Source organism: Benincasa hispida, chromosome 10, assembly GCF_009727055.1.
Source record: "Benincasa hispida cultivar B227 chromosome 10, ASM972705v1, whole genome shotgun sequence".
Lineage (NCBI taxonomy): Eukaryota > Viridiplantae > Streptophyta > Magnoliopsida > Cucurbitales > Cucurbitaceae > Benincasa > Benincasa hispida.
In genome coordinates this window covers 8,997,693-9,018,154 of record NC_052358.1, presented here as the reverse complement: position 1 = coordinate 9,018,154, position 20,462 = coordinate 8,997,693, and the positions used below count along the sequence as shown (strand labels likewise).

At 32.6% G+C, this 20,462-nt stretch overlaps 2 protein-coding genes across 2 annotated transcripts; one reads left to right on the top strand and one right to left on the bottom strand.

The window, feature by feature from the left end:
• Positions 1–10,033: 10,033 nt before the first annotated feature.
• LOC120088477 (protein PHOTOSYSTEM I ASSEMBLY 2, chloroplastic) lies at positions 10,034–13,846 on the top strand. Its single transcript, XM_039045813.1, has 5 exons — positions 10,034–10,194; positions 11,043–11,137; positions 11,643–11,802; positions 12,332–12,424; positions 13,477–13,846. The coding sequence occupies exons 1-5, from the start codon at positions 10,119–10,121 to the stop codon at positions 13,605–13,607; spliced, it is 555 nt and encodes a 184-aa protein (XP_038901741.1). The 5' UTR covers positions 10,034–10,118; the 3' UTR covers positions 13,608–13,846.
• A 13-nt stretch (positions 13,847–13,859) lies between these two features.
• Positions 13,860–17,006, bottom strand: LOC120088476 (GTP-binding protein BRASSINAZOLE INSENSITIVE PALE GREEN 2, chloroplastic). Its single transcript, XM_039045812.1, has 3 exons — positions 15,668–17,006; positions 14,891–15,055; positions 13,860–14,803 (listed from the first exon to the last, which is right to left on the bottom strand). Exons 1-3 carry the CDS (start codon positions 16,862–16,864, stop codon positions 14,417–14,419), a joined length of 1,749 nt encoding a protein of 582 aa, XP_038901740.1. The 5' UTR covers positions 16,865–17,006; the 3' UTR covers positions 13,860–14,416.
• Between the last annotated feature and the right edge of the window lie 3,456 nt (positions 17,007–20,462).

The following is a 20,462-nucleotide window of genomic DNA, read 5'->3' as shown; positions in this document are numbered from 1 at the left end:
GTCACAAGGATAAAGTTTCTCTCCTTTATCCATATGCTACAGACCATTTAGGTTATCACTTAAAGCACGATCCACTTGTATGTCTCCACATACATGCTTAAGTTACAACGATAACCAGGGATCTTAGTTTATTGGTTTGTGGTTAATATAACTAAAATATCTCATATTTTATAGACTGGAGTAAATAAAATATCTCATATTATAAATCACCAAATGTTTGTTCATACATATGTTTACAAACTACATGACCCTACGAGATTTAGGGCAACAACCTCCCTCCCACTTGTCCTAAGCTAGTGGGGTGTACAAGATAATCTCATTACAAGTACACAAAACAATAAAATAGAGCACAAACGCCCAATACAACAATAAGCTCATCAATCAAGACCCAATTACAAATTAAACTTCATAATTAAAGAGATCTAATGCCAAAGTTGAATTTCAACCATATTAGTCAACCAAACATGCATTCTTAGAAATTCACCCACCAAACTCAAATTAACGTTAATTGAGTACTTAAATCATGCTCTGATACCAATTGATAGAGTAATCATGCAAAATGCAGAAGTAATAAGAATCAATAAGTACTTTAATTACACTTAATTTGAGTTTAAAAGCATGCATGAAGATAGAATTCAAAAGAGGGTTTCCATAAATTACCTTCGATGAAACTCTTCAAATTCTTGCTCCTCTTCATGAAATTGGCCTTCAACTTCACAGTAGACCTCAAGGGGATCTTCTCTACTATCCTCTAACTCAGATTGTGTGGTGGAAATACTGAATTGAGGGCAATTGAATAGGGAAGAAGGAGGGTTTTGGAGAGATGTAGAAATCTGGAATTATAGTTGCATGACCCCTTCTCATGGCAAATTTTGATCAATTTATCTATGAAAATCATGCCAATGATTGAGCTTCAGCTCATTGACACCTCAAGGAGCTGAAACCAAATGGGCTAGATGTTTGATTTGGAAGCCTCTATTCTAAACTTGGAAAAATTGGAAAATTCCACTAATGTGGAATTTCCAATATCCAATTTCCAATTCAATTTCATTTTCCAAAATTAAATATAATTAAATTCAAAACTGAAATTTGAAAAATGTTTTATTTAAATAATTAATTTTAAAAAAACTTGATTGATTAATTAAATAGAAATTTAATATCAAATATTAAATTTATTAAACACTTAATTTAAACATGAATCCTATTCATATTAATTCAATATTTAAATATCCTAATCTCTACTATTTTGTCCAATTTTAACAAAATTAAATATTTTAATTATATCAAATATAATTAATCAAACTCTAAATTGAATTTGAACATTTTAAATTCAAAACCCTAACTCCGAATTCGAACATTTAAAATTCGTCACTAATCCAAGATGTAATTTTACGAGCTAGTAAAGGGACCTTATGGACCTACAGATCATGAGCTCCAACGATTTGAGATTAATTAGCTAAATTCTTTAGACCAAATTAATCAGTATTCGTTAACTACCGAGACATACCACTATAGCTCGATAGTTGAACTCTCCTCATTGTAGATAAATTTCTATTCACTTTAACCATAATCAGTAAGTCAATCCTTCACAGGTTGTTTGTATTTACAGCTACGTCAAAATTATCGTTTTACTCCTGTAAATATATCTTGGTCCTTAAGCTCCCACTAAACCTCTATTGAATAATTGGTTTATAGTCCAACTAATAAACCATGTCCCTCTCAATCATGAGAGGGCGAAGCCCCATTATTCAAGACTAGGAATCAGTACTTAAGAGAACAACCTATTTGCTAACCCTAAATCGAATAAAAGTGAGTTCCATCTTGCAGAACTATGTCCTCAGCTATCTATCTGATCTTGTCCCCAAAATGGGAGGCTTATTGAGTAGTGCTGTTGGACTATTCTCACCCATGCAGATCAAAGGATAATCCCGAATAAGCAGGAGTTCATAGTTAGCTCAAGATTATGATCGAGTTACCCTAGATCATCGAATTTGAAATAGTCACTTTTAACAGTAAATGGTCGTTATAAAGAAAAGTGACTATTTCGAGGTCTGGTCTTATGCAAACATCCTTTGTACAGGATGCCTCCCCTCGCATGTCTCCACATGAATGATTTTGGGATCACATAATTTCTATCAATATACAAAGTGGGTCGCATCCAATAGTGTTACCAAGATGAGGTACTTAATCTCATCCATATACTTATAAATCATTTTGACTATATACTAAAACTTGATCCACTTTTATGTCTCTACATAAAGTTAAAGTATTCATATTATAGCCATGAATTTTGTTATTAGATTTTTATAACAGAATGCAATATCAATAACAATTCATTGAATGAAATACTCAATAATACTTTTATTGATAAACAGAATATGTTTCTAACATTTACGAACTGCGAGTTTTAGGACTTTCCCAACACTAATGACTTTAAAAAACTTGAATTGATGCTCCAAATCTTATAGGTAAATCAAATTTGCCCAAAATTCAGTGTATACTAAAGAATCAATAAGGAAATCCAAAGAAAAAAAATCATCAACAACTCACCAAATGAAAATTCGGCTAACGGCGATGACCGACAGATGCACAACGGCGAACGGTTAAAAAAAAATGAAAGCAACAAGGATTTTTCTCTTTAATTGACCTCCATTTTGAATGAAGTCAATGGTTTAGAATGAAGTGGATGATTGTATTTATTGAGGAAAAATACTCCTAATCCTAAATTATTTGGGATTATAACTTGAAGTAATATATAGATTAGATTTCTTTTTTGAATAAGACATTTTCTCTAATTAGAAAATCCATATTTTAATTAATTAGAAAATCCATCATCTAATTAATTTAAATTTAATCCAAATTTCTCTTATCAACTCAATCTAAATTAACTATCTTCACTAATTTGGATCCAAACTCCAAAATTAAAGAGAATAAAATTTAGAACCACAGTGTCTCATTTCCTTCTTAAATATCAAATTCCTTTTAAGTTCCAATTTTTTTTTTTTCATTTTCTTTATTTTCAAATCTTTATCCAAAATAATCCAAAAATTTCAAAATGTCTTATCAAATTAATCTCAACCCGATCAACTTCTCCAATTAACTTAAATTTGGCTCCAAACTAAATTTAAAGGGAACATACAATCCAATAGTTGAAATAAATTACATCCTTCCAAATATTTAATCAATTTAAAAGCACACTTTCCCCAAAATATATTAATCCAAATTTCCCTTAAATTGAATTAAAATCCCTGTTCTTTACAAATATCTTTTAAATTAATTATCTTGCCTCGCAAATTAAATTTTTAGCCCCAATTTATTAAAATAACGCCAAAATATTTCAAGATAATTTAATGCAAATTACTTGAAAATTTTGGGATGTTACAACATTCATCCTGATTGTTTCAATTCATATAGTGATATATGTAACTTTAGTGAATACAATTCCTAGAAACTTGATTTATATATTTCGGGTATCTTAAATCCTTCTGGGATTCTCATATAAATATAATGTTCAAGAGACCCAGATAGATATGCTATAACTACATATGTACGTCCAGATTTTCTTACACAGTCAGACCAATTAAAAATCTTAGTATAATTACATCCACAACGAGAGAATATGTCTCCTCATAATCAATATCAGGTTTTTGTGAAAAATCTTGTACAACTAATCTTGCTTTATATCTTACGACCCCATTATTTTTATTTATTTTTCTCACAAATATCCATTTATATCCCACAAGTTTAATACCTTCTGGTGTTTGAACTACTGGTCCAAAAACTTGACGTTTTGAAAGTGAGTTTAATTTTGCCTCGATTGTTTCTTTTCACTAAAGCCAATCTTTTCTATGTCGACATTTTTCAGCAGACTTTGGTTTAGGATCATCATTTTTAAATAAAATATCAAGAGCAACATTATACGCAAAAATGTTGTTTATTAACTATATTAGTTCGGTTTCATTTTTTTTTTGTCATGACATAGTTTATTGAAATCTCATTATTATCTTTAGGTATTTTATCTTCCTCATTAGTCACATCAAAGATTTCTTCATGGGTATTTACATCCCCAACCAAGTCTTTTTTACTATTGTTTATTTTTTATTTTTCGAGGATTTTTATCTTTGGAACTCATTGGTCTACCACGCTTCTGGCGTGCACCAAACTCGATAGCAACATCTTATTGTGTTAGGGATATTAATTTTCGATGGAACATTTGTAGCTGGTATATATGATTTAATTACTTTCTTAACATCTATAAATGCATATGGTAGTTGAGTTGCTATATTTTACAAATGAATTATTTTATGAACTTCAAGTTCATATTGATTTATCAAGGATCTAAATGAGACAATGACGATGCATTCTATGTAATTTCTTTTTCCAACTTATTAATTCCTCCACTTAATGGTGAAAATTTTGTCTTATTAAAATGACAATCAGCAAGTCGTGTAGAAAATACATCATTCATCAAGGTTTCAAGATAATTACTCATGGGGAATCATATCCAAATATATTCTTAACCTCCTTTGAAGGCCGATCTTAGTATATTGTGGTGGAGTAATTGGAATATATACTGCCCATCCAAATACAAAAAAAATCTCAGATGGAAAATATTTGACTTATGGTTATAAGCTTAATTGCATTGGTGAGATACTTATAGTAAGCTATTGGCTTAATACGTACAACTGACGTAGCATGCAAAATAGCATGACCCCATACAAATATAGGAAGCTAATTAGGTCTCATAACCAATGGTCTAGCAATTAATTACAAACGTTTTATAAATGATTCTTCTAAACCATTTTGTGTATGAACATGAGTTATAGGATGTTCAACACTTATATCAATTGACATACAATAATTATCAAAAGTTTGCGATGTAAATTCACCAGCATTATTAAGACGAATAATTTTAATTGTATAATCAGGAAATTGTGCTCTTAACTGAATTATTTAAGCAAATAATCTTACAAATGCAAGATTTCGACTTGATAATAAGCACACGTGTGACCATCTACTGGATGTGTTTATTAATACCATAAAATATTTAAATGGTCCACTTGGTGGGTTAATAGGTCCACATGTATCACCATGAATTCGTTTTCTAAAAATACAGGTGATTCAACCCTCACTTTAGCTGGTAATGGTTTAATTATTAATTTGCCTTTAGAGCAAATATCACATGATAATTCATTAGATTGAAGAATCTTCTGACTCTTCAATGGATGTCCATGTGAGTTTTCAATAATTCTTCATCATTATAGATCCTAGATGATCCAATCCGTCATGCCAAATTGTAAATATATTTAGATTCATGAACTTCAAGTTTATTGTTGCATATGTTTCAATTACTCGTATATGCATATAATATAATCCAGAAGATAAAGCAGACAACTTTTTCGTATACGTTTTTCATGTCAGACACTAGATATAGTATAAAGATATTCTATCTCATTCTTTCTATATTCTCAATATGATAACCATTAGGACGTATATCTTTAAAACTTAGTAGATTTTTCTTTGATTGACTAGATAACAATGCATTATTAATTGTAAATTTTTATTCCTCTAGGCACAATAGTATTTGCTTTTTCAAATCCATTAATTAGGTTTGCAAAACCTGATATTGTATTGACTTTTGCTTTCAGTATTATCAATTTGGAAAAATATTTTCTACTCGTAAGTATTATATGCATAGTTGTGCAGTCTGCCAAACATAGATCTTCATTCCTCATTTTTGAGTCATTCAACTTATGAAAATTGTCCATGCTACTTCATTAGAAAAAATAATTATAATAAGAGAAATGAAATTTGAAATATAAAAGTTTAACCTTAGAAATATTGGGTTTTATGTCCTAAAACTAGTGGTTTGTAAACAATAAAACTTATTATGAAAATTCAATAAGTTGTTATTGAATATATGAATTGCTTATTTATTTTTAGAAATAAATTCAATAAACTAAAAGATCCATGACTATTACATGAGTACTTGAACTTTATATGGAGACATAAAAGTGGATCAGGTTCGAGTAAATAGTTAAAATGATCTATAGTATATGAATGAGGTTGAGTGCCTTATTTTGGTAGCACTATTGGATGCGGCTCACTCTGTAGTTGTTACAAGAAGTTGTAAAGTGCTACAAACAATGTGATCCTAATTCATACATGATATGACATGACGAGTGGGGGCGTCCTGTGCAATGAGTTTGCACAAGATCGGACTACGGAATAAGTCACTCTTACTTTATAACGTGGTATATTGTTTAATACTGACTATTTCAAAACAATGACCTAGGTAACTTAATCTGAATCCTGAGCTAACTATAAATTTCTGTTTATTCAGGATTATCCTTAGATTTGTATAGGTGAGAGTTGGCTCAACAGCGCCGGCTCAATAAACCTCCCATTTCAGGGGTAAGACCGGATAGATAGCTGAGGACATATGGTGCAAGATGGAATTCACTTCTACTCGCTTTAAGAGATAATAGAGAGGTTGTTCCCTTAAGTGCTGTGCTGACTCCGGTCTTGAATAAGGGGCCCCACACTCTCATTGGCCCGAGAGGGACTCGGTTTGATGATCGGATTGCAAACTAATTGTTCATTAGAGGATCAATGGGACTTAAGGAACAAGAGGTAATCTCGGGGGTAAAACAATCATTTGACCCAGCCTTATTACAAATAACTTGTGAAAGGTTAACTTACTAATCATGGTTATATCGAGTGGACACAATATATCTACAGTGAGGGAGTGCAACTTTGGGCTTTAGTGGAGTGACCCAGTAGTTAACGAATAGGGGTTAATTCGGTTTAAAGAGTTTTTAGCCAATTAATCTTGGATCGTTGGAGCCCATGATATGTAGGTCCACGAGATCCCCTACTTGCTTACAAATGCCTTAGAGTAGTGTGATAAGTTATTTTGAAACGTTCAAATTAGAATTAAGGGAATTAGTAATTATATGTGATATAATAACGCATTTAATTTTTGAAATTAAACGAAATTGGAGAATTGATTAATATTTAAATATGATTTAAATATTAAATTCATGAATAGGGATTCATGATGGTAGAATTAGTGTTAAATTAATTTAATATTTGATATTAAATTAATTAAATTGTTTAATTAATTATTAATTACAAATTGTATTAGAAAAATTAATTTGAATTAAGTTTTGTAAAATTAAATATAATTTTAGTTTTAATTATTGAATTAAAAACTGAAATTAAGTTTTAATTTGAAAATTTTCAAATTAAAAGAAAAATAGAAGGAAATTGGAAATCGAAAAGTTGGAATTTTCCACTTCCATTTCCAACTAGCTCAATCACTCTTCCACTTCAAATTCTCAATCAAATTCATAGTAGAAGGTGTAATACATGTATGGTTTCTCTTTGCATGAATGCTATGCAATATATACTTTATTTTTGAGTGGAATTAAGGCATGCAAAATCAAAATTTAAGTTGAGATTTGAAGTTGGAAGAAGGGTTCTTCCAAGTGAAAAACCAGAGACCTCCTTTCTATTGTTCTCTTAATTCTAGCTTATTTTGAGTCCTACAACTCAATCCAAGACACCAAGAGGATAGTAGAGAAGATCTTTTGGTGGTTCACAAGCTGAATTCAAGAAGATTGCAGTTGAGAATCGTGATTCAAGGTGTTCTTCAAAGGTATGTCATGAAACTCACTTTGTATTTTATGAGCATGCTTAGATTCAAAGCCAAAATTAATGAATTAACATGGTTAATAATCCGTTTTTCTTCCATTACGTGTTTCCTAACTCTAACAAGAAAAACATGAAAGATAGAAAAGAAAAAAAAAACATCAATCCTAGATATTCTCAAAATAAAAAAGAGTACTTGTTATTCCATCGATTTCACCAATTTTCTCTTCAAGGGACTCAAAGAAGTCTGACACATCCAAATTTGTCATATTGGATGAGTAAAATGTATGATTACCTGGCAGACAAAATTTGCTTCAACATTTTTCCCCTTTTTTTTAGGGAAACTTGATACATACCAACTAAATGTTTTGATGTACGACAGATACGTGACCAATCCCTAGTCATACCACATTTGAAGCATTTTTGTTCATTACCTTTTGAATTCCTATGGTGTGGACCTTTTCAATTATGATTATCATTTCACGTAGTTCTTTTGAAATTTAGATGATTAGAATGATCACCATGAAAATAATAATTCTTCCTCTGCCACGGTCATGACATCGACCACGACCACGACCACAACCACAACCAAGAGGAAGACCTTGACCATGATTATTGTAAATTTCACCATATCCACTTCAGGGAATGGTATTGCTCTAGTTGGTCGAGATTCATGGTTTTTCATTAATAACTCGTTATTTTGTTCAGCCACAAGCAAACATGAGATGAGAATAATATTTTTTAAAACCTTTCTCTCAATATTGTTGTTGCAGGAGCATATTTGAGATGTGAAAAGTAGAAAATGTCTTCTCTAACATATCAATATCAGTAATTTTCTCTCCGCATAACAATAATTTTGCACTGATTTTAAATAATGCAGAGTTGTAATCACTTACTGATTTGAAATCTTAGAGCCTCAAGTACATACATTCATAACAAGTTTTAAGAAGAATAATTGTTCTCCGATGATCATATCTTTATAGCATCTAGGTGTATTTCGACATCAAACACTCATGATAAATAATCATTATCATTAATATCAAATGCTACAAATTTTAATTTTGTAAGATTCGTCATGGTAACACTATCACAAAACATTGTATTAATATTAGAAATTTAATGTATACCAAACATGTAAAACAACATTTAATGTATTAATTATAACGAAGAAGGAAAAACCGACATACCTTTAGAGTCTACTTTAGCGAGAAAAATTATAGGAGCTCGTGTTGATAACGTATTGTGAAATTGAGGAGCAGAACGAGACACAACGAAAACATGAAACTGATAAACTATTAAATATATAAAATAAAAACTAAAATTTAGAAAAGAAATAAATAGGATAATATGAAAATTCAAAGTAAAATTATGAAATAGATTTTCTCACCAATGTGCATGCATTCATATCACATAATGTCACTATGTATAGGCAAAATGGCAAGTAGGTAATAGAATTACATGGGCACTAAGGATGTATAATTACAAAACACATGGACAACATGAAGAATGATACATGGGGAGATGGAAGAGTGACAAATTACAACAATAAGCATTGGACATCTCGTTTTGTAATATTTATAATAATTTTTTTCGTTTTTTAAGCAAATTCAAATATTTATTATTGATATTAGTGACATTTATTATTGGTTAAAAATCACTTTTAGTCTCTAAACTTTCATAAAAGTAACAAAGTAGTTCTTAAACTTTAGTTTATAACGATTTAGTCCCTAAACTTTCAATTTTGCAACAATTTAGCCCTTAAATTTTTACTGTGCAACAATTTAGTCCTTATACTTTAAAATGTGTAACAATTTAGGTCTTATTGTAAAAATTAATCTTAAGATTTAATGAAATTCCTTATATAAATAAATCGATAAACTAAATAGAGACTCAATATTTTTATAAAATATAAAATCTACATCATAAAATAATAAAATTTTGATGTCAAATTTTGATAATTATTTTTACATTAGGGACTAAATTATTATAAATTTCAAAGGACAAATGACTAAGTTGTTGCATAATAAAGTTTTATGACTAAATTGTTACAAAATTTAAAGTTTAGGGATTAAGTTGTTACAAACTAACCTTCAGAACTAAATTGTTACTTTCATGAAAGTTTAGGGACAAAAAATAATTTTTAACCTTTTTTATGTTTTTATTTTTCATGAATTAAAATGAAATGTGAATTCATTCCATGGAAACATGTAACGGGGTATTTGGAGTAAGGAGTGAAATGGTGAAAAGAAAAGAATTACGAAGTCTAGAAATTGTGAATCTATATGGTAAGAAGTTGATAAAATATAAAAATTGATATTTCTTTAGTAGTGGGAGCCACCACCTTGTTGGATAAGTGGAGTTTACTACTCTTGCTTCACTTGAGCTTAACACGCCCTATTGAATCATGGCACTTCGCTAATTAAGAGTATAGAGTAGCAGATCGAGTGGCGCAGAGCAGAGAGAAGATGATGGCGTCTTCTTCTCATCTATCGGCCATTCCCCTGCGCCCGTCTTCCGCCTCTACACCTTCCTTATACCACCGTGAGCACTCTCTCTCCCTTTCTCGCTCTCTCTCTCTCTCCTCTATCCTCTGCAACTTGCTTGGTGTTATGCCCAATTGTCGACTATCCTGAAACGTGCATTGTTGCATACTTGTATTTCGTTGAGGGGTTTAATCTCCTCTGCTCAATGTTTTCCGCCGGAGTACATAATTTCCTCTGTATTTATTCATCTCTTTAAACTATATGGATATTCTTGTGTTTGTTTTCTGTTATGCCCATTCACGTATGTATACTGAATTTCTGAATTATCAGCAGATGCGCGTTTTCTTTTTGGTTGATTAGCTGATTTTCCTTCGTTTCTTTCACTTCGGTGGACTGTTTGTGTAATCTTATCCCTTTCTCATTGAGTTTTGTTGCGGCGTTTGTCATCCCCATCTCCAATTGTTATTTCGGACTATCTTAATCTTGAGTTGTGAAAAGTTTTGTGCCACCCGATTCGCTTTTAATCGTCTTCCTTTAATGCTCTGTGATAAAACTATCGTACTGAGCTGGTTAACCACGAGCGATAGTACTACAAGTTTACTACCAAGTTATCTTTTATCTCGTTTCCAAAGGGGTATATATTTTTCATGGTCTATTTTTAAGTTGTATCTTATTGGGTGGTTGATCAGATCTCCTTCGAAAGAATAGAAGGTTTACAGTAAATTAGAATTTAGAAGGTTAAGTTAAGATTGCATAACATGATGAAATGTTTTGGTAGTAGTGTTGGATTCATAACAGTATTTTCTGGTCCTTGTACTAATCTGACATTTCTTTGTATTGATCTGTGTTAAACATGCTGATCATTCTATAGAAAAGTTTTGATCCTCATTCTCCTGAACTCAACAGCTAACTCAAAGCCTGTTGTACTTCATGTGACATCAAAATCTGACGGTGAAAGCTGCAGTACTGGAGTTTCAAATCCACCGTCAAAACCGCTGAAGGTAAGGATCTTGGTTACTTATTTGTCTTTTTAGCTTTCTTTCTGTGTAACAACTTATTCATGTTAGTGATACGTGCTTCAGTTTCCTCCTTGTACCTATAATTTACAACCACAACGCTTCACTGGTTAAGCAACAAGTTTAGCTCATATACACTTGCGTAGTTCCTCACATGATATGCGTCTTTCGACATGGCTTGCGTCAGAGCCTTCCGAATTTTCAAATGTGGGTGGCCGATAAATGTATAATTCCATTGGAATATGACAAGGTTCAAAAGCCTTGTAGATTTTCTCATCAGTTTTTCAACCAGTTAACCATCCTTTAGAAAGTGACACCTTAAATGAATTTGCAAGTTTTTCTGTGATTAGACCTTTTAAGAATATAACCTGATCTCTTTGTGACAGCATTGGGAATGAAAACGTATAGCTTCATTAATGTGTAGTCTTAAGTAGGTTACTACGTTTTTATCTTCCAATTAGTAATATAGAACAACTTTTATTTACCACAGGGAACTCAAAACTTGATTTCTCGTCGATGGTGCCTCACATGTTTATGTTCCTCTGTGACATTGTTAAAGAATTATGGGGGCACAGGGACTGAAGCTATTGCAAATACCATGGATGGAAAACCTGTGTGCCGAAATTGTGGAGGAAGTGGTGCCGTACTTTGTAAGCAGGGCTTTTTGATTTATTAGACATAACACCTTTTGGTCGTTAGATATAATTTTTACTCTCCTTTCATGAAGGGCTTGTGATTTAAAAGTATTGAGCTTCTTCATGGCCTTATAACATCTAGAAGTCAACGAAATGAACCATACGAACTTGGGAATAAAATATTTTTGGTAAAGAAAAGTTATTTGTTTATTCTGGTAACCACTTATATCATTTTGGCATTCTTTTCATAACTCAAGTATTCTAATTCTTGCAAAAAATAATTCATCAAGTACTTCCATATATGAGCTTATCTTTGGAGTTAAAATACTCCTTTCCTTTTTCTCATTTCTTATCTTCCCCGTTGAAAAGTAATGCGTAATTTTTCCTTGCTAAAAGGTGTATAGGAGTTTGATGAGAACATACATTTATTATTTTTTCCATTTTACTTGCCGTAACTGTTTTTTTGTCTAATAATTTTTTAAAATTAGTTTCATATATCTGTGCTCCCTATTTCCCGTGGGATGCTTACTGTTCTTCGTTTTAGGTGACATGTGCGGTGGTACAGGGAAATGGAAAGCTCTTAACAGAAAACGGGCTAAAGATGTCTATGAGTTTACAGAATGTCCAAATTGTTATGGTAAGTACTCATCTCTGTGTATAAATTATGATGTTCTCATCAAGAATGCTTCATATATTTGCATGGTTTCAGTTTGATACTTCACGTCTGTTGGAAAGCAATGCCCTCTTGTAATGCTATAGCCGTGAGATGTCTCTCTCTCTCTCAGATTCATATCCAGAAATTTAGACCTTTGCAGATGGTGAACGTTTTGGTTCACCATGTTCTCGTATGATCAATCATGTCTAGTTAGATTTCAAGGTCAAACGCTCATATGACAAGTACAACTTGTGCAGATAGCAATTTTTTTTTGGAATAACCGTCACTTATTGGGGAAGTAATATTGGGGCTCGGGTTTAAGTTATCGTCCTTAAACTACTTGTATACACATCTTTTGGTGTTTGTTTTTAAGCTAAGATTATTTTTTCTTTCCTCCCTCCAATGTGAAACTAACAAGGGACACGGATATAAATATTAAAACTAAAACATTCCTTGGACGTCAATATGCTGTTGAGCCGGCTTTCAAATCCATATCCTGAATCTGAAGAAAGAATCTTGGTTGATCATTCACTTAGCTATTTCTAAAGCAGCGGAATACATGAGTTCAGCTAATGATGATCTTTAATATGCTAACAGTAGAAAGAAGAAATATGTTGTTTCATCTAGGCTTAACGATAATCTTGAAGTACCAATCTAAATTTGGTCATTGTGCTTCACCAAATTTATTATGTTGCCACTATAAATATTTGAGTCGATGATCGTTTGATCTTCTGTGAGATAGCAAGCTTGACCCTTTTACAATAACCAAAATTCTGTAATTTCCGATCCTAATTTACAGAAAATGCCGACAAGTAGGAAATGGTGGACTTCTGTTCCTTAGGCATTGTGTTTTTTTTGTTGCATTTATCATTCGTAATGTGTTATTGAACGTCAATATCAGGTGTTGACTGATTACAAAAGGCACGAGATTTAAAATTTTGATTCATATGGATTTGAATTGTATCAAATTTAAACTTCCAATATATGTGTTCATCTCTTACCCTTTGTACTAATTTCAAATTTCATTGTGGCAGGTAGAGGAAAACTTGTATGTCCTGTTTGTCTAGGAACTGGTTTACCAAACAACAAAGGTCTCCTAAGAAGGCCTGACGCACGAAAATTGCTTGATAAGATGTACAATGGTCGCTTATTACCAAATTCTTGAACACCTCTTTGCAAATTTGGGTCCATGTCCATAGATGGTAGTAGATTTATAACTTGTTTCTAGCTGGTATAAGTTACTAAATTGCGGCTTTTGTCATGGTTGCTTCATGACAGAGTTCAGTGAGTGGAAAAACATAGCTACAAAGTTAGATGGCGATCCTGTTTACAGTCTCTTCTAATCGCCAAATGCATATTGTTTATACCAAAAAAATACACGAAAATCACACTGTTCTGACCTCATCACAAAGCATGGTCAAACCAAGTTCAACTTTTATTATATATATGAAATCAGGGTTATTGCAAATGAAAGGGAACAAAGAATAGAAAATAAATTTGAAGAAAAACTAGGAATGAATCTTGATGGATTTTGAAAAGACATGTACGACCTGACTACAGAAGGTAAAACCGCGACTCTCAACTTTTGGGGCTGCAAAGTCGCAGAGGAAACCATCAATTCCTCAAGTTTATAATTACTATCCATTCTAGGTGTTGCAACTGCCTCCCGCAATGAATACAGAAGCTAAAGCCTTCCTTGAAAAGGAAGCTGTGGATTTAATATATCATTCTCTGATATGACGCAACTTACTTAGGGAGTGTGATGATCTTCACAGGCATTGTAGTTTTACACCACCTCATATACGTCATGAATATGAAGTAAATATACTGGAGGTGAAAGTCGCACGAATCCAAGAAACTTATCACCGCTTGAAAGGCTTGATGATGCTTGCATTGCCATTTCTCAGCATAAATTCCATCAAACACCATACTTGTACATTGATGTGGATCACTTTCTGTACAATGCTACAAAATTTAAGCAGAATCATAGTCTGAGCGAGCTTTCGAGACTGATGTTTCAGCCAGCACATGAACTTTAGGGTCACCCTTTTTCTTCTTTTCACGTTGATCAAGTGGTTTAGTTGCTACCTGATCAGCCTTGGAGACAATTTTGGAGATTGTAAATCCAGCATCTTCAAAGAAGTTTGATCTGTACGGAATGACAGAACTTCGTATAACAACCTCGACCCCCTCGTAAGTCCATATGCTTAAGACTGCCTCTCCTTTTAGTCCAATGGCGAACCAACCGAGGCCAGCTGCAGCAGCATCTACACAACTTGAATCCCAACTACTTCCACAAACACGAAATTCCCTTCTCACCCATTTTCCTAATTCTGCAACTCGATCTTTGCCTATAGGTGGCTGAAGAAAAGCAAGAAACAAATGAATATCCACAAAATGATCCTCCTATATGTTTATTATCAAACTAACTAGTGCAAATAGTAGTACCTGCAACTGATTCCCAAAATGGTCCTGTATTTTGCTTGCATTTTCTGTTTTCCCCATGTGTAATGGAAGATATGGAGATGCCCACACAGTAACATAAATCGTATCCACACTTGTTTCTTCCACATCTAGCCTCATGAGGCCGGCAACATGGATTGTATGACCAACCTATAAAAAGCAACACCAAAATTTTGAAATCTCTACCACATTTCTTGCTGAAAATGGTTTGTCTATAGAAGATCAAATTGAAAGTAGAAACTTTATACTCACAATTTCAGCATCATTATATAGTATTATACCATTTTGCCATCCAGTCACAATTTTAGTTCCAAGTAACCGAACTAAAAAATCATGTGATGTCATAGTTTTTCATGTTAGTTATATCATGTATCCTTTAATCAATAACATACCCTACTCCTCCCAAAACCGTATCTTCTCTGAAACTAAAACTCAAAAGAATGAATGACCAATTACGGAGTTTCACTGATCTATAATATGGTGGAATATGTAAGTTGTATTTGTATTTGTCATATTTATCTTATTTACGTTTTTTATCCTAAGGTTTAGAGAAGTGTGTTATATTAACTTTTTAATTCTAGAGACACTTCAAATCTATAATCTAAACTATTCTCTCTAATAATAAAATGTTCTCTCTTCCCAGATAGATGTAGCTTTTTTTTTTAATCTTTATTTGTCGATTTCATAACAGATTCAATGATAGTGGAGCAGCCATTAAGTTTCAAGCATGAGACAGGAATCATAAAAAATCAATTTCGTTACCTTAATCCTGTAAGTCCTCGGCTTCAATTCCTTGCTGATGTGAACAAGCTTCTGCTCTTCCCTTGTCAATCTCGTAGTAATCTGATGAGGATTGAGAAGCCCAGGAGTATCAAACAATCTTGCTTGACCTGGAAAAATTCCCTCCATTCTGATTATCCCCAACGTTGTTCCAGGAACTGGTGCTTCAGTCAACTGCGTGATCTTCCCACCGACATGCTTTCCTATTGAATTAATCAGCGTGCTTTTCCCAGCATTTTGTGCTCCAATCGCCCACACATTTCCTCTCGCCCCAACCAAATCAATTACATCCTCCACCAAATTTTTCAGCCCCCAATCTCTAACCGCACTCACCATATGCAAACTCGTTATCTTGTTGATTCCTCCCTCTCTCGCTCTCTGCCTCACCCAATGCTCAAATCTCGTTGGTGATATAGAGCTAGGTAGCAAATCTATTTTCGTCACTACAAGCACCACTCTAGGCACATTCCCTGATTTCCCCTGTTTCCAGGCAGCTGAATTGTCCTCAATAGTCGCCGAGACTAAGTTCGCGACCTTCTTTGGGAATGAGCCATCAAAATCTGTAGCATCAACGACGATCATAACAACAGATCGGGTTCCCGTAGTTGACACCAGTCTCCTACCGATGGTATGATCGAAATCAAAATCCGGCAGCAAATTCTCCACTGAAGGATCCTTTACCTTCCCATAATGCCTTAATGAGTGGCACCGCGAGCACACAGTTGGCTTCTGGGGCTGCTCGATCACATTCTCTTCAGTTTTCTGATTTTCAGGGTCGATTACGAGGCCTCTCTTGAGAAATTCGGAGCATTCAGATTCATCATCGACGGGCACGAGATGGGTAAGGAGGCGATAGTTGGGATCTTTTCTCGAGGGTTTGACGAAGAAGCCAGGATGCTTGGGATTGGTGTCTTGCATGTGAACTCCACAGCCAGGGCAGACGAGGGAGAATCGGGAAGTGGCTTCGTCGTAGTTGCCATCACGAGTGAGATTCGAAGCTTCTGGTGGTGTGGGTTTCGAAGAGAAAGAACGCGGAAGAGTTGAAGGATGTGGGAAAAGGATTGGTGGGTTTAAGCAGAGAGGTGAAGAAAACAACTGCGAACTCAGAGAAAGGGAAACGGAACGCAGAGAAAGAAAGGATTTGAGGTTCGAAGCAGAAAGCTTTCGAGTAATCAGCATTTGTTCGGCGGTTTTCTCCTTCCCTGTTCGCTTCACTTCACTTCACAGGGTTTAGGGTTTAAGCCGGTGAAGACACTGTTAGAACAACGAATGGTACGACGTCGTAACTTCTCTAAGTACCATTTTCCATCTTCTTTTTCCTTTAATTAGTGCTGACTTTGTCTTAAGCCAAGCTAAATTAGGTTAAATTATAGATCTAGTCCCTTTCATTTTTTAAAAAAATTAAAATTTAAATCTTTATAATTCTACTTGGAAACATAAATTATTGGGTCAAACTAATTGTAAATATAGCATTAACCAAAACAAATTATAAATATAGACAAATTTAAGTACAATCCATATAAAAAGACTAAAAAGCCCATGGAATATAATAGGCCCATAACCCCATATCCTTATCCTTCTAGCCCATGAATCCACGACCCGTGTTCTTTGTTTAGCGTAAAAGCAAGAAAATTTGTAGTAGCCCTAACCCAATCTTCAAATATCCCTAACCCGATCTTCAAATTCTCCAGATTTTCAATCGACGAATATTCATTAAAATTGACATTTCTACTATCTTCTTCAATCGACTCATTCTACTATTTTTGTTCGGTCTTCTTCAAAACCCTAACCCTATCTTTTAAAATCTCCAAATAAAAAAAGAATCCTACTGTCATCGACGATTATTCACTGAATACGACTGCAGAATCACATTCAAAGGTAACAAAAAGTATAGTTGCATAATTGTTGTTTTTTTTTCTCCTTTTTCGTTGTTTAGTTGTTTGATTATTGTTTATGTGCTTTAAACTTCAAATGTGTTTTTGTTTGAGGTCTATCAGTGATATATTTTTGTCACCAATAAACTTGAATCCTTACTGCTGCTATTTGTTATTATTGTTGTTATTTATTATCGGGGCTTTAAATTTTGTTATTGTTTGTCTTCAATATATATTCACTGTTGTTTGTTATTTTTTTTATTTTTTGTTGATTAATGTTTTCTATTGATATGTTGCTATCACTGATAAACAAATGTGTTTCTATTTGGGGTCTGTTGGTGATAGATTTCTGTCACCAATAAACTTGAAGAATGTTGAACTTATTTTTTGTTTTTCATGAGTAAGTAAATGCTTGGTTTATTTTTTTTATTTTTCATTGGTATTGTTGATTTGAGTTGATCAGTGATAAATCCTATCACTGATATACATAATGGACGTTAAATGTATATTCATGCAATGTAAGTAAATGTACAATTTCACTATTGTTTGTTATTATTATTATTATTATTATTATTTTGTTAATTAGTGTTTGCTATTGATACGTTGCTATCATTGATAGCTTGGAGCAAATTGGATTTATTTTCCATAAAAATGAAGAAAAATTATAGTTTCATTTATGTTTATTTGTTGTTTAATTGATAGACTATTGCTAGCCTGCTTTTAAACTTCGAATATGTTGTTGATTATAGTCTATCTGTGATAAGTTTCTATCATTGATACACTTAAAGTGGTGAAGTCTATCAATGATAAGATTATCACTGGTAGACTTCACCATTTCAAGTCTATCAATGGTAGAAACGTGTCAATGATAAGTTTAACATTGATAGATTTCACTACTTCAAGTCTATAAGTTATCAGCTCCATAAATGATAAACTTGAAGTATTTAGTTTGTTAACTGAAGTGGTTACTACTACTCTAACAGGACAATTATAGAAAGCAAACAACAACAAAAAAGGGGACAAAAAGAACCTTAGAAGTTGAAGAACCATAAAGCAAAAAAAAAAAAAAAAAAGATGAAAAAAGAAAGGGTATTAACTATATATTTACTATATATCTATTTCTAAGTTGTTTTTTAGAATATTTATCACTGGTAGACTTCACCACTTCAAGTCTATCAATGATAGAAACGTGTCAATGATAAGTTTAACATTGATAGATTTCACTACTTCAAGTCTATAAGTTATCAGCTCCATAAATGATAAACTTGAAGTGTTTAGTTTATTAACTGAAGTGGTTATTACTATTCTAACAGATTGACAATTATGAAAAGCAAACAACAAAACAAAAATGGGGCAAAAAGAACCTTAGAAGTTGAAAAAACATCAAGCAAAAAAAAAAATGAAAAAAAAAGAAGGTATTAACTATATATGTACTATATATCTATTTCTAAGTTTTTTTTTGTAATATTTATCACTAGTAGACTTCACCATTTCAAGTCTATCAATGATAAAAACGTGCCAGTGATAAGTTTAACATTGATAGATTTCACTACTTCAAGTCTATAAGTTATCAGCTCCATAAATGATAAACTTGAAGTGTTTAGGTTGTTAACTGAAGTGGTCATTACTATTATAATAGATTGACAATTATGGAAAGCAAAAAACGAAAAACAGGGGCAAAAAGAACCTTAATAGTTGAAGAACCATCGAGCAAAAAAAAAAAAAAAAAAGATAAAAAAAGAGAAGGTATTAACTATACATTTACTATATATCTATTTCTAAATTGTTCTTTAGAATATTTATCACTGGTAGATTTCACCATTTCTAGTCTATCAATGATAGAAACGTGCTAGTGATAAGTTTAACATTGATAGATTTCACTACTTCAAGTCTATAAGTTATCAACTCCATAACGATAAACTTGAAGTGTTTAGTCTGTTGACTGAAGTGGTTATTACTATTCTAAGAGATTGACAATTATGGAAAGCAAACAACAAAAAAAGGAGCAAAAAGAACCTTAGAAGTTGAAGAACCATCAAGCAAAAAAAAAAAAAAAAAAAAAAAGATGAAAAAAGAGAAGGTATTAACTATATATTTACTATATATCTATTTCTAAGTTGTTCTTTAGAATATTTATAACATATATTTTCTTTTTTGTTTAAATAGGCAAAAAAAAAAGTCACTAAAGAAATTTGGAACTCCACTTTGAAAGTCACAGTTTATGTCAAGTTGGAAATGATAGACTATATTATGAGTTTATATTCTACGTGTCTATCTTAATTTAAGGAAGGACCATTTAGGCATTTGCTAGGTTTAAAAATGTCCAAAGTACTTTTACAACTTCTAGCACATTTGATTAGAAAACAATGTATCTTTACTGATAACATTGTTCTTCTTTTCAACATTGAAGGTAACATAGTAGAGTTTGGGTTGAGGAATTTTTGTTTAATTACTGGATTAAATTGTGATGAATACCCTGTTGAAGATATTTTACATGAAACTAAAGAAAAAGATTCATAAATTAGACAAGAATTTTTAGAAATTATACTAGCATCACTAGAGAAAATGTGAATAGTGCATTTGATTATTTTTCTAATCACTACAGTGATGAAAGAAAAATAGCAAAACTTGCCAATCTTTATTTGCTAGAAAACTTGTTGATTCCAAAACAACGTCATAATTGTGTGGATTGGAATCATGTCAAGATGTTAAATGATGAGGAGAAGTTTAGGAATTATCCATGGGGAAGTCTGTCTTATTGTCTTACCATCGAGTTTTTTAAGAGATCTATTAAGAGTAAAAACAAACCAGCTGCATATCTGCAAAGATTCCCCGTAGTTTTAGCTTATTGGGCATATGAAATACTTCCTAAACTTTCTGAGGGGTTCGCAAAAAGAATAGGA

Excerpts from the sequence above, each read along its gene's own strand:
- LOC120088477 (XM_039045813.1), top strand. The coding sequence starts at position 10,119 with ATGATGGCGTCTTCTTCTCATCTATCGGCCATTCCCCTGCGCCCGTCT. Across the intron at positions 11,803-12,331 it reads AGGAAGTGGTGCCGTACTTT|GTGACATGTGCGGTGGTACA; the intron begins GTAAGCAGGGCT and ends TCTTCGTTTTAG. Across the intron at positions 12,425-13,476 it reads AGAATGTCCAAATTGTTATG|GTAGAGGAAAACTTGTATGT; the intron begins GTAAGTACTCAT and ends TCATTGTGGCAG.
- LOC120088476 (XM_039045812.1), bottom strand. The coding sequence starts at position 16,864 with ATGCTGATTACTCGAAAGCTTTCTGCTTCGAACCTCAAATCCTTTCTT. Across the intron at positions 15,056-15,667 it reads CGAGGACTTACAGGATTAAG|GTTGGTCATACAATCCATGT; the intron begins GTAACGAAATTG and ends TGCTTTTTATAG. Across the intron at positions 14,804-14,890 it reads ATTTTGGGAATCAGTTGCAG|CCACCTATAGGCAAAGATCG; the intron begins GTACTACTATTT and ends GCTTTTCTTCAG.